Here is a 13,659-nt window from a genome sequence, read left to right on the forward strand (position 1 = left end):
ATTGAACTGAACAATAAAAAGACTCAATTGCACCAGTCATCCGTCACATTCCTAAGTTATATTGTGTCATCGGACGGTCTGACACCACCACAGGACAAGATCAAACCTGTTCTCGAGATGCTGTGCCCTCAGACCTATAGGGAATTACGCAGGTTCATCGGAACAGTTAATTATTACCGGAAACATTTGCCAGCCGCTTCTGCGGTGCAGGCTCCTCTCACAGATGCTCTCGCTGGCCCACAAACTTCTGGCACCTGCCAGGTACCATGGACACCAGACATGGACAAGGCATTTAACGAACTCAAACAGCTGTTGGCCTCCGCTGTCACTATTGCTCACCCACGGGCAGACGCCACAATGTTTATCACTACTGACGCTAGTGACAATGCTATCGGCGCAGTACTGAGTCAGACATACAACGATGTTACGACCCCCCTGCAGTTTTTCTCAAAAAAGCTAAACTATGTGCAGAAGAAATACTCAGCGTTCGACAGAGAATTACTTGCAGTTTACGAGGCCATAAGACACTTCAGAACTGATGTTGAGGGACGAGATTTCTATGTGCTCACTGATCACAAGCCGTTGGTTCCTGCCATAAAAAATCCTGTGGCTGATCCGCCCCCACGATGCTTTCGTCACATCGATTACATCTTGCAATTTACAAATGACATTCGCTACATCCGAGGAGCGGACAATGTGGTCGCTGATTTTCTCTCACGTGTTGGTGCTGTCACAACCTTAATTGACTTAACGGACCTACCTCGCTTGCAATCGGCAGACCCCGATACCGTGCAGTTAATTTCAGACCACAGCTCCTCTCTCCAACCAGTACGCTCTACTTTCCCTGGCATATCTGACTTAGTGTGGTGTGATGAATCGACTGGTACGTTGCGGCCATTCATTCCTAAGCCCCTTCAACGCCAGGTCTTTGACAAACTACACACATTAGCACACCCCGGTGTCAAAGCTTTCACCCATCTGGTAGCTGAACGGTCTGGAGAGACATGCGCCGTGACTGTCAGTCTTGGGCAAGGGCATTCATGGTGTGTCAACAGAACAAAGTTTCCAGGCACACTTCTCCACCCCTTGGCTGTTTTGCCCAACCGCCAAGCCGGTTTCACCATGTTTATGTCGACCTCGTAGGCCCTTTGCCCCCCTCCGAGGGTTTCCGTTTCTTGTTTACAGCTTTCGACAGGATGACTTGGTGGGCTGAGGCTGTGCCTATTCCAAACATTACCTCTGAGACAGTAAGTCGAGCATTCTTAGATTCGTGGATCTCTAGATTTGGCTCACCTGTTTACCTCACCACTGACCAGGGGCGACAATTCGAGTCTTCAGTTTTCTCTGACTTATGTAAAATGTGTGGTATTGTCAAAATTCATACTTCTGCATACCACCCCCAAAGCAATGGGCTTGTCGAGCGATGGCATCGCACATTAAAGTCTGCCCTGCATTGCCATGACTCACTATGGACAGAGACACTGCCCTTCGTGCTCCTTGGCCTTCGTGCGACTTTCAAGGAAGACCTCAAGGGTTCCGTAGCCGAGTTTGTGTATGGCCAACCTCTGGTTTTGCCTGTAGAATTAGTCACTCCGACCCCACTTCCACGGCCCTCTGAACTCCCTTCAGTTCTCGAGCGGGTGCGCTTGCACTGCAGCAAAATTCAGCCGCCACCTCCGGCTGCTCATACACCTCTGCCCGTGTACGTACCGTGCACGCTAGACTCTTGTGAGTATGTGTTTCTCAGAGACGACTCAGTCAAAGCCACACTTCAGTCGCCCTACACAGGTCCTCAAAAGGTTGTCAAACGCTCTGAGAATAACATGGATCTCCTCATAAAAGACTCTGTAACCACGGTCTCACTCAACCGAGTGAAATCAGCTTTCATTGAGCCTCAGGTGAACCTCCCTGATTCTGCCCCTATTTCTCCCACTCCTGCTTCGAGCGGCCGTCCATCTTCCCACACCATGCATTCGGGTATTGATTCTCCACAGTGTGCTTCTCTGCCGAGCACTGCTCCTTCTCCGCGTTCATCTAATTCGAGTGGCTAATCTTTTCGGGGCTTCACTCCTCACAGTCGAACTGCCAACCACTCGGATTCTATCATTGCGTTACCATCTTCGTGTGACATCTCTTTGTCACGCCATTCAATCCACGCTGGCACCTCATTGCCTACGGTCACGCTCCCTCGTCTGTCAGCTGATCACCCGAGGTTGTCTCCTGCGCAGTCCAGTGCACCTGCCACCCCCCTCTTAGCAGATGCTTCCCCCTGCCATGGCTTTCCCACACCTCCCTGCCTCCCTATCATTGCTCGTACAGGTGCCACCCAAGAATTCACATGTGCACCCTGATGACATACATAAATTATCTGTTGTCGTAGATGGCGATACGGTGTGTGTGGTACTCGCGTGTGACAATATTGAGGGAGGAAGTGCAGAATCTCGTGTGGTGCGCCGCTTTAAATTGAGCAGAAGTGCTGCGTGTGGCAATTTGCATGCCTTTGTTAGGCCTTCTGGCAAGGTGATTCTCCGCCTGCCGGCTGACGAAGTGCTACACCTCCACTCCAGGACGGGATGTCGTCTTCAGCCGCCGGCGTCGCTTGCTGACTTCACCGTCGACGTATCGGGTTTCACCCCCGGTCTCCTACCAGTCGACCGCTTCCGCCTGACGCAGAAGAACTGTACGTTACCTTCCTAACTTCTCACCCCTCTCCCCCATTCACAGGAACGTACTCCATACTGTGCGGAGGGGGGGGGGAGGGGGCTATGTGGCGTAGAGCGCCATAAATATCGATATTTGTTCTGTGCGTAAGTGTGCTATCTTTGAGGAGAGGGCTTTGGGCAGGATGTTGGACGCTAACGGGAGTTAGCCTCCGGACTTGTATCTGTGTAGAAGCTAAGTGTGAATAAATCTGTATCTGAGAGAATTCTAGTTGTTTACCTACAACTATTTCATATTCCCTCAAGTTATTGTATGCTGATGTCGAGCAAAGAAGGTGGCCACATAATGTGACTGGACTGTGTGTGATACTTCTTATACAAAACTTATAGCTCTAGAAAGTAATTTAAACCATATACAGTGTGGCTTATGAGGGACTGTTTTAATTTCTGCTTGAATGCATGGGGGGTTTTACATTCAGTGGGAGCTTATTGTAAATTCTTGTTCCAGAATGGATAATTCCTTGTTGTATTATATGGAGAATTATTGAATGTTTGTGAAGGCTTTGCTTCTGCCTTGTGTCATGATTGTGAATATCACAATTAGTTTTGGAAAGTTTTTAGTTAGTTGTGTCAAATATCATCAGTGAATAGTGCGAGTGGTATTAAACAGTTGCTTACAGAGTAGCTGATTTCTAGCACCACAGATCAATGTCACAGCTAGTTTTTGTCATTTAAAATTTTTTCTATTTTTGCAGCATTTCCTTAGAATATTATGCCATATCATACGAGATCTGAGAGTTGAAATATTCAAAGTAGAATAACATTATTATTTCCCTATCAGCACACATCAAAATAGCTCTTAGTGCAAAGCAAGCTGAAGTTTCTTGAGCAAGTGCTCAATATGTTTATTCCATGTTAATTTATTATCCATTTGTATTCCTACAAATCTTATATGTGAAGTTTCATTTATTTTCTGACCATTGATATCTACTTCATGAGCTTGCAGCTTGTTATTTGCCGTCTGAAATTGCATTAAGTTTGTTTTGGAACCATTGCTGTGAACCATTTGTATACTTTTTGTGTTGTTGTTTCAGTTGTAACATGCACAGAGGATTTCATGCCCTTGATCAACAAACATTGCTATATTTGAATTGCTATTTACTTATGTTTGTAGGCCATTAATATACACTAAAAACAGTGGCCCAAGAATCGACCCCTGGGGAACACAATACTTAATTGTTACCCCCTCTGATTTTATTGATTCGCCTGAACCGGTTAGGGCAACTATTTCGTTTCCTGTTATGTTAGAAGGATTCTAGCCGAGTGGTTGGACTTTGGTGCCATAATGTGTTTTTTTTTTTTTTTTTACTGATACGTTGTTGTACACAGTCGAAAGCTTTGAGCAAGATCACAGAAAATATGCACACACAATACCTTCTACCATTCAGTTAATCTATAATTTCTATTGTGCTTTGAGCAAGATAACAGAAAATATGCACACACAATACCTTCTACCATTCAGTTTATCTATAATTTCTATTGTGTGACTAAATGAACATTGGGAAGCTATTTATATCAAGTAATTGTCCAGATAATAGTTGTAGATTCCGTGTTATGCAGAATATTTCGACAGCCGACCTAGTCGTAAGCTGTGTTGTTAATAGCTGATTTTACCATAACCATATTCTGTGTGCAACTTGGTGCAAGTACTTCCAGGAGCTGGAAGTTTTTCTCAAACTTGCATAACATCGAGGCGAAAATGTCAGTGTTGGAAAAAAGAATGGTGCAAAGGCAGATGAACCAAAACAAATGCACCCCTAGAACTTCTAAACATGAAACTGAACATCGTCATGTAATGAAACGCGAAATGCGTCGACCGATCGTTTTGTTCCACCAAATCGGGGAATAGAATAGCAGAACAGATGTCTTTAAATTTTTGCGTGTTTTTATAATGGTAGCGTAAACATAAATGCATTACATTTGTAATAAAAGTATCAAATATTGTGTGCAGAAGTCGAAGAGTAATTAAAAGGCATTATACTGCATTTTTGTAGTCTCTTTTCGATTATTTGACAACGTAAAAGGTGTTCGAAACTTGTGTACGACGTTCTCAGAGAGTTTTTAATCTGAGCCAATTTTTCTGATTCAGTTAATTGAATACTGTTTATCTATACGCTCCTGTATCCAATTCTTCATCTAAATATTTCTGTTTTTTTTTCTTCTTCTTGTTTTGCCACGATTTTGCTCCAATAAGAATAGCGCATTTTCCTTCAATAATAATAATAATAGCGCAACAACCGAGAAAGTTACAATATTCTAACCGCCTAGGCAACAACGGCGAAGGCTACTTTGGTTTTTAATCCACCCAGTACCATGAATCGGAGGGGAGTGGGTTACTTCATGCCTACCTTTTCAAAATATTGTAAGCTAGTCAATTGCTTTATTTTGAAATACTGGAACAAATATCGTTGTTTTTAATGAATTGCTCTACGTGATTCAATACATAATTTAAATTTCTCAGTTAAACATAAGCAAAACTTTGTTTTATGTCAATCAACACATCATCTCTTAAAAAGGTATGTTACAAGGGAAAGTCACTAACTACTGTAGAAATTTGCATTTTAAAGTTTTTTAAGGTGGGCCTAAAGTACCCCCCCCCCCCCACACGTTAGTAAACCTTATTGAAAGTGCTTCGATTTTGTTAAGACTGTGATAAAAAATATTTTCATGTCGCTAGCGCTTGGACGCTAGTAACACGCCAGAACCACTTTAAAAAGTGTGTTTTCAATATAAGTCAACAACAATTAAAGAATGTGGCTTTTAATTTTTTTTAGATTGAGCATTAACTACGCTCCCCCTTTTGCTGCTACATTAATGGAAACACTTCTGGAAGTACTTGCAGAGATGAACTTGCCATGGGATTTGCAGAAGTAACATTGAGCAACTTTTTGTTCTAATGTAAACACCCCGACAAGTACTTGCATAAGTTACTTGATTAGCGGACACAGTTTTCAGTGGTAAAATCAAGAAGAAGAATAATCCGGCGTGTGTGACACCCAACAGCAATCGTGAATTGAAAGCGAAGGGAAATAATTATTTTATTTAGCATCACCTCCTTTGCTGTATTGCTGAGTACGCATGTCACTTTAGATGTGCACAGATACCGGCATAGAATAAAAGTTTATATTTACAAATATGATTTAGACTGATTAATTTCTTGGGACATAAAGTAGATCAAAATATATAGCCTCTGCCTGAGAACGAATTTTAAGGAACGTAAGTTTATTTTTTTTTTAATAAATGAAGGTGCTCAAATGTACAGGACAAAACCACTGACCTCAAAAGACCATTTACTACCAACTATATTTAGTAGGTACATAGGGGGGCACGCATGCTCCAAAATGTCGGAAGTACAGTAGACAAATTAAAAATAATTTATTTGTTGGAAAGACACTTAGAATATTTAAAACGTTAAAGCAGGTAATTCAGCTGCAGTCTAGACGCTGATGCCCTTTCGCTTCGTCAGACATTATCATCATTTACCCGGCGGAAATCTGCCTTTCTGGTTCCCTACGTTTGCAGAACTCATTGTGTATTCAATGAATAGCATGATTACGCAAGCGAATGTTGAAGGCTGAACTCAGAACTGTTTGAACAGTAGTAGTTCGTGCCCGCACCGCAGTGCAGCCTTCCCCTCCCACTGGTAAACAGCGAAGATGAGCACTGTCGGTGACAAATTTCGTATCGGCATCTTGACAGGTTAGCTATTATAATTATTTCTCTGGATCGTGTATGTGGTAGGCACCAATGCAATTCGCTTGAGACTGTCAGTGTGTGGTCTTGCAGATAATCATCATAATTCGGTAACCAAGGATGTTGTCGAAATATCTGTTTCCTGCGCAAATAAAGAATATAGCGTGAGGTGTTCTGCTTTTATCACAAATCAGCCATACATTTGTTTTAAGCATATACCCATTGCGGCTATAAAATGATCCCTGTAAATAACACGATATAACATTTGAAAAGTTTGCATCAGTATTCGGTTTTCGAGTAGAAATGTCTGCGATTATCGTGTAATAAACTAAACGTGATTACCAACGTGTTCCAAGTGTTGTTATGTCCATTATCGAAGACAATCATGATTTTTTGGATCATTCTTCTTAAATTAATTTGCGTGGTTTAAAGTGTGTACGCGTGTTTATAATACCTATTTTGGTAGATAAATTCATTTTTGTACCATTACAGAACAGATTATAGCAAAAACGTACAAATAATATTTCACCCGCCTTGTCTCACAAAAACTTGCCTTCCACGAATCCCAAAAAATGGAAATATAACCGTCATGAAGCAAGTAAGGTGTATACTTTATTTTTTCGTAATTGTCAGTATCATCAGGTTTATTTCTGACGTTAAAACCAATGCACCAAAAGCTGTACATCAGGTATCAGGCGTGACAAAATCAAAGTTTGCTGGAAGCAAGTAAAAGCTCTTAGCACTTTTTGTGTTAAGAGCAACATACTTTGTTTCAGACTGTCAATCATTTACTAATCAAAACTGGACTGATTACCTTACGTTTCAGGAGCACACACAATAATATAGATGTAATAAGTTAGTAATATGCTTACAAAAATGTATAAAGCTTAACAAAAATAAATGTTCATTGAAATTCTTTACACAGCTCTAATTGATAGCTTCATACATTAAGAAATAACTGTAGGAATAAACCGTAGTGCGCCCTTTAGAACATCTTGTGTATGGCTCTTTAAGAAGTTAGGCCTTGTGACAGTAATCTGAAAACAGTGTGCTGCAGATATAAATGAGGTATACTGTCATTCAATCTGCTTGACAATCTGCTTATATTCCATAGAAGTACCACTGAATGTGGAATCATGTGCGTGTTTGTGTTGTTTTGCTCAAGAGAGAACTAAGACTGCTAGCAGATGCACCTACCACTCCAATTGCTGAAAAATCAATCACAAAGTTATTTTAATCAAAGTAGAAACATTTTGAGCTGAACTATTGGAGAGCTCTCTTGTATTTTCAGTAACGGTTGAGTCAGAACATAATATGCCCATGTTTACATTTCTTCAAATTTTGTAACTGTGAACTTTGTGCCTTGTACTAAAGGGTTTCTGGTTATTTTTCACATAAATGGAGTATATTGAGTGAGTATTGTCATTACTCCTTGCAAGATTAAACAGCCCTGCAGTGGTCTAGTTTCTTACTTGATGTTACAGTTGTAACTGTCTTCTTCTGGAGTAGTAGGATGTGCTTACAATTTGCTGAGTCATAAAAGTAGGCTACAGTAATTTGTAACTGATGTGGCAGTGGAAGCGTGTACAGGATACTGTTCAAGTGATTTGGTCCAGCTCTCCATTCTGCTCTATCGTGTGCAAGCCTCTTCATCTCGGAGTAACTACTGTGACCTACATCCTTCTGCATCTGCTTACTGTACGCATCTCTTGGTGTCACTATTTGATTTTTACCCCTCACACTTCCCCCAGTACTAAGGTGATCCCTTGATGTCTCAGAAAGTGTCCTTTCAATCAATCCCCTTCTTCTAGTGAGGTTGTGCCACAGAATTCTGGTCTCCCCAATTCTGTTCAGTACCTCATCATTAGTTATGTGATCTACCCATCTGAACTTCAGTATTCTTCCGTAGCACCACATTTCAAAAGCTTCTCTTCTCTTCTTGTCAACTGTTTCTTGTCCATGTTTCACTTCTGCACATGGCTACACTCCATACAAATTCTTTCAGAAAAGATTTTCTGACACTTAAATATATACTCGGAATTAGCAAATTTCTCTTGTTCCGAAATGCTTTTCTCGTCATTGCTGGTCTACATTTCATATCCTCTCTGTTTCAACCCTCATTAATTATTTTGCTGCTCCTATAGCAAAACTCATCTACTACTTTGTCTCATTTCATAGTCTAATTCCCTCAGCATCACCTGACTTAATTGTCTACATTCCAGCTTTTGTTGATGTCCATCTTATATCTTCCTTTCAAGACACTATCAGTTCCATTCAACTGCTCTTCCAAGTCATTTGCTGTCTCTGACAGAATTACAATGCTATGAGAGTTTCTATTTCGTCTCCTGGGACTTTGATTCCTACTCCTAATTTTTCTTTTCTTTCCTTTACTGTTTCCTCAATATACAAACTGAATAACATTGGGGACAGGCAGTAGCCCTGTCTCACTCCCTTTTCAACCACTGTTTCCCTTTCAAAGAGAGTATTCCAATCAACATTGTCAAAAGCTTTCTCCAAGTGTACAAACACTATAAAAATATGTTTACCTGTCCTTAACTCATCTTCTGTGAGAATTTGTAGGGTCAGTATTGCCTCGCGTGTTCCTACCTTTCTCCACAATGCAAACTGATCTCCTCCAAGGTTGGCTCCTGCCAGTTATCCATTCTTCTGTAAAGAATTTCTGTTAGTATTTTGCAGCCACGATTTATTAAACCAGTACTTTGGTGATTTTTCACACCTGTCAGCACCTGCTTTCTTTGGAATTGAAATTATTATATTCTTCCGGAAGTCTGAGGGTATTTCACCTGTCTCATATGTCTTACTCACCAGGTGGAAAAGTTTTGTCGCGACTGGCTCTCCCAAGGTTATCAGTATTTCTAACGGAATGTTATCTACTCCTGGGACCTTGTTTCGACTTGGGTCTTGCAGTGCTCTGTTGAATTCTTCAAGAAGTATTATATCTCCCCTCTCATCTTGAGCTATGTCATCTTCCATTTCCATAATATTTCTCTCAAGTACATCTTCCTTGTATAGACCCTCTATATACCCTTTCTGCCTTTCTGCTTTCCCTTATTTGCTTAGGTCTGGTTTTCCATCTGAGCCCTTGATATTCATACAGATGCTTCTCTCTTCTCCAAAGATCTCTCTTATTTTCCTGTAGGTGGCATCTGTCTTTCCCCTTGTGATATGTGCTTCTAAATCCATACATTTGTTGTCTAGCCATTCCTGCTTAGTCATTTTGCACTTCCTGTCAATCTCATTTTTAGATGTTTTTATTCCCTTTCACCTGCTTCATTTACTGCATTTTTATATTTTCTCTTTTATCAATTAAATTCAGTATCTCTTGTGTTACCCAAGGATTTCTACTAGCCCTTATCTTATTACCTACTTGGTCCTCTGATGCCTTCACTATTTCATCCCTTAGAGCTACCCATTCTTCATCTACTGTATTCTTTTCCGTGTTCTTGTCAGTTGTTCCATAATGCTCCCTCTGAAACTTTCTACAACCTCTGGTTCCTTCAGTTTTTGCAGATCCCATCTCCTTAAATTCCTACCTTTTTGCAGTTTCTTCAGTTTTAGTCTACAGTTCATAATGAGTAAATTGTTGTCAAGAGTCCACATCTGCCCCTGGAAATGTCTTGCAATTTAAAATCTGGTTCCAAAATCTCTCCTCGAAATAATTCAGAGGCAGATTTTTTCATTACAAGTAACGTTTGTTTAGACAGTTCAGTAAGAATTGATATTGATTAGTAACCTGAGATTTCAGTTGTATCACATTTTTGTAGACTGGGGCTTATTATTTACTCGTCCGTAGACTATTCAACACATCAGTATCGGACGTGTCAGACAAGTTACAGAAATTATAAATACAGATATAACAAGAACTCAGCCATTTCCTTTTCAGTGGAATCATCCCAGCATTAACATTAGTAATTTTGGCAAAACTGTGAAAAACCCAAGTCAGGATTGTTGGATCATTCTTGAACTGAACCCTGCTGCTTCTGAGTGCAAGTCCAGTGCGTTTACACTGGCTTAACCACCTTGCTCGGTACATGAATGGAAAGGAAATCACATAGTCTGCAAGGAGAGTACATCATGCTCAAGAAGTCAAGTAAAAAATGTAATTTACATATAATACACTTCCGAAAAATGTAAACACATGAACACACAACTGCTGGAAAGTATAATACATGATGACCTGCCAACATCATACCCTTGACAACTAATCTACAACCAGATCCTCTGAGGAAGTGTTTTGCACTGAACCTCAAACAGAGAAAATCAGAATCCAACAGCAGAAGCTTTCTTGTACGAAGACAAACACAGCATAGATAGTACATCTGTTAACAGACTAAAAACTAAGGAAATAAATGAGGGTTAGTATTTCTGTAAGCTGACATAATCATTTACCCTGTAAAAACACTTCTCAATAAGAAATGGTTTTAACTTTGCTCTAAATCCAGTTCCTTCTCCAATCACTTTTTGTATTTTGACAATGCATTATGCAGCAAAGTATGAAAATCCCTGACAGATTAAAACTGTGTGCTGAACTAAGACTCGAACTTAGGACCTTTGCCTTTTGTGGTCAAGTGCTCTACCAACTGACCTGTCACGACCCATCCTCACAGCTTGACTTCTGCCAGTAACCTGTCTCCTACCTTCGAACTTCACAGAAGTTCTCCTGTGAAACTTGAAAGACTAGCACTCCTGAAAGAAAGGATATTGTGGAGACATGGCCTAGCCAGTCTGGGAGGTGTTTGCAGACTGTCCAGCACACAGTTTTAATATGCCAGGAAGTTTCGCATCAGCACCCACTCCACTGCAAAGTGAAAATCTCATTCTGAGCACCAAATTAGCTCACAAGTCTTTGAACATTGCAACAGTACTCGGGCTCGTTTACTACCTATTTTTCACGTGGCTCATCTGTAAAGGGGGTTGGTAGTAAACGGTTGCATTTGCGCCCCTATTATTGAGTCTGATATTGGCTGGCTTTTGAAGAGCAGTGAATTGAACTATACACGTTCAGATTGAAACTTATTTATTCAAAGGAAACACTTTAATGTTGTGGCCATGCATTTTTAAGTTCACAAATAATAATCGGTGCAATTCGTACACTGTTTGTCTCACACCCACACACTGTCACTTTGTTCCTTCGCATACCCTGCCGTCCATGCTTGCACTTGCGGCACTTTGCCGCTCCCAACTCACCACCACAACGGCCAACGACAAAAGACCCCGATTTTCCCGCTCACATCCACAGTCCTGAGTCGGGTCACATGACACTACAGTAGTCAAAACAATTGCTAAACATGGCCACAATTCGTTTACAATATTTTATAATATTTAAATACTTAAATCTAAATACATTATATAATTTTACAAATTATCACCACACTTATATAATTCGTTGCAATTAAAAGAAAACCAAAACACTATCCCACGGAACTACAACGTCCATCAAAACACAAACAAGTATTTTCCGGTCTATTTTGCCCAGCATATTATCTCTGCTGCCGTGCTTTAAATTTTAAATTACTTGAAAGAGTTCCCTATTATCCCCTGTTACCTTACATACCCCCACTTCATGGTGACATTACCTTAGTAACGGCAACATGAAGTAGCACCAAATGGAGTGAACCGATATTACTTTATACATTAAACATTTTAATTATAACTATAATGGCACCAAAACACGTAGAACAGTGTTATAGTGGTGAGTTAATCAGTGTATGTACTGTCATTACGAAAACATACATACATAATCCAACAATGTATCCAACTCAAATATACAATTAGATAGTATCCTATTGAGCAACTGGACAGGCAAAATAAATGCCCATGTTAGGCTATATGTAGGTTGCCCACTCACTGCACATTAACACTTCCACTTTTTACACAGTTGTTTCTGTAAGTTGCACGAAGTTGTTGTAACCAGATCCTTGTGTTCACAGGTTTATGCATTGGAATACAGTCTTTCCAAACTTGTCAGCCAACAGCACTGTGCTTCCTCTCATTAGCCAAGTCATCCTATCAAAATTTAATCAAATCCTCATAAATCTTGCCTAGACATGCAGACCCACATTTCCCAGGAATCAGGCTATCCAAATCCTCCCTGGAACATCCTGTTTTCACTGATCAGTTCTTATTGAGGTTTGTACAAATGACAAACATGCACACAAATCAAACACAAACATGGCATAGTTAAATATATTCTATTTCACCCTTCAAATGTTCCCAGATCAGGACCTCCGACACTTCTACCCCCACGCACCAGTATCAACTCCAGGTGCCACAGATACATTAGAAATTTTAATAAAAATATCAACTATTTTTTAACAAACTATTTGCAGATTTCCTCCCTCCTATATTCTCCACATATTTATACAGAAATAGACTATATGCACAGTAGGTTTCAGTTCCCGTATGACTTTCAACAAGGCTTTTATCACACCCACACCAGTTGTGCAAATCCATTGGACAACAGATTCCCTTATTGCAAATATATACAGTATAATGAAGTTTGTTGACCACCAACAATGGCATCGCAACATACACAGTAACACAAATAATACTCCAATTACAAATACATGTATACATAGCCCCCAATAATTTTTTTTTAAACTCGACAATAGTGTACATGGGAATCTCACTTCCTTAATCTTTATTCTTTTACCACATATTTTTTCAACTCCGTTACATTTCTCAGTCCAAATGGCTTTTTGGACACTGGATATACCAACCTATATGCATTAGGGTGTGGACAACCCATTATCTCAAAGGGTCCTTGGTATAATTCAAATAACTTTTTGATTTCGCCATCAATGTCACTGGATTTTTTCTTGTTCCTCACCAGCACCTTATCACCCTCCTTGAACTTAGTTGTCTTATACCTTTCTCCATGCCTCCTCTGTCTCTCATGTCCTTTCTTTAACATTTGCTGTCTGGCCACCTGCATCTTCTCTTGACTTGTCAAGTCTTGAGATGGAGGAAAATCTATGTTTTCTGCTATTAGATTGTCAGGCTTGATATCTTTCATGAGCTCATAGGGTGAGAATCCTGTTGCACAACTCTTCACTGTGTTCATAAGATCCTCAAACACAGTTATATATTCTGCCCAAGTACTATGCTTTTTACTGCAATATGTCCTACATAGCCTACCCAGCTCCCTCATATACCTCTCAGCAGGGTTTCCCACAGGGTGATACACTGAAATCCTTATATGCTTCATCCCAGATCTTTGCATAAA

The 13,659-nt window shown here is 40.3% G+C and overlaps 1 protein-coding gene across 1 annotated transcript in view; it reads left to right on the forward strand.

Moving 5' to 3' along the window:
• Nucleotides 1-6,264: 6,264 nt before the first annotated feature.
• The window catches only part of LOC126209770 (gephyrin), a 133,964-nt gene continuing 126,569 nt past the window's right edge, over nt 6,265-13,659 (forward strand). The window contains exon 1 of the mRNA XM_049938896.1: nt 6,265-6,419. Within this exon, the coding sequence (XP_049794853.1) occupies nt 6,377-6,419 (43 nt within the window). The 5' untranslated portion in view covers nt 6,265-6,376. The remainder of the gene's footprint in view (nt 6,420-13,659) is intronic.

The sequence above is a fragment of the Schistocerca nitens genome, chromosome 10 (assembly GCF_023898315.1).
Source record: "Schistocerca nitens isolate TAMUIC-IGC-003100 chromosome 10, iqSchNite1.1, whole genome shotgun sequence".
In the NCBI taxonomy this organism is placed as follows: Eukaryota; Metazoa; Arthropoda; class Insecta; order Orthoptera; family Acrididae; genus Schistocerca; species Schistocerca nitens.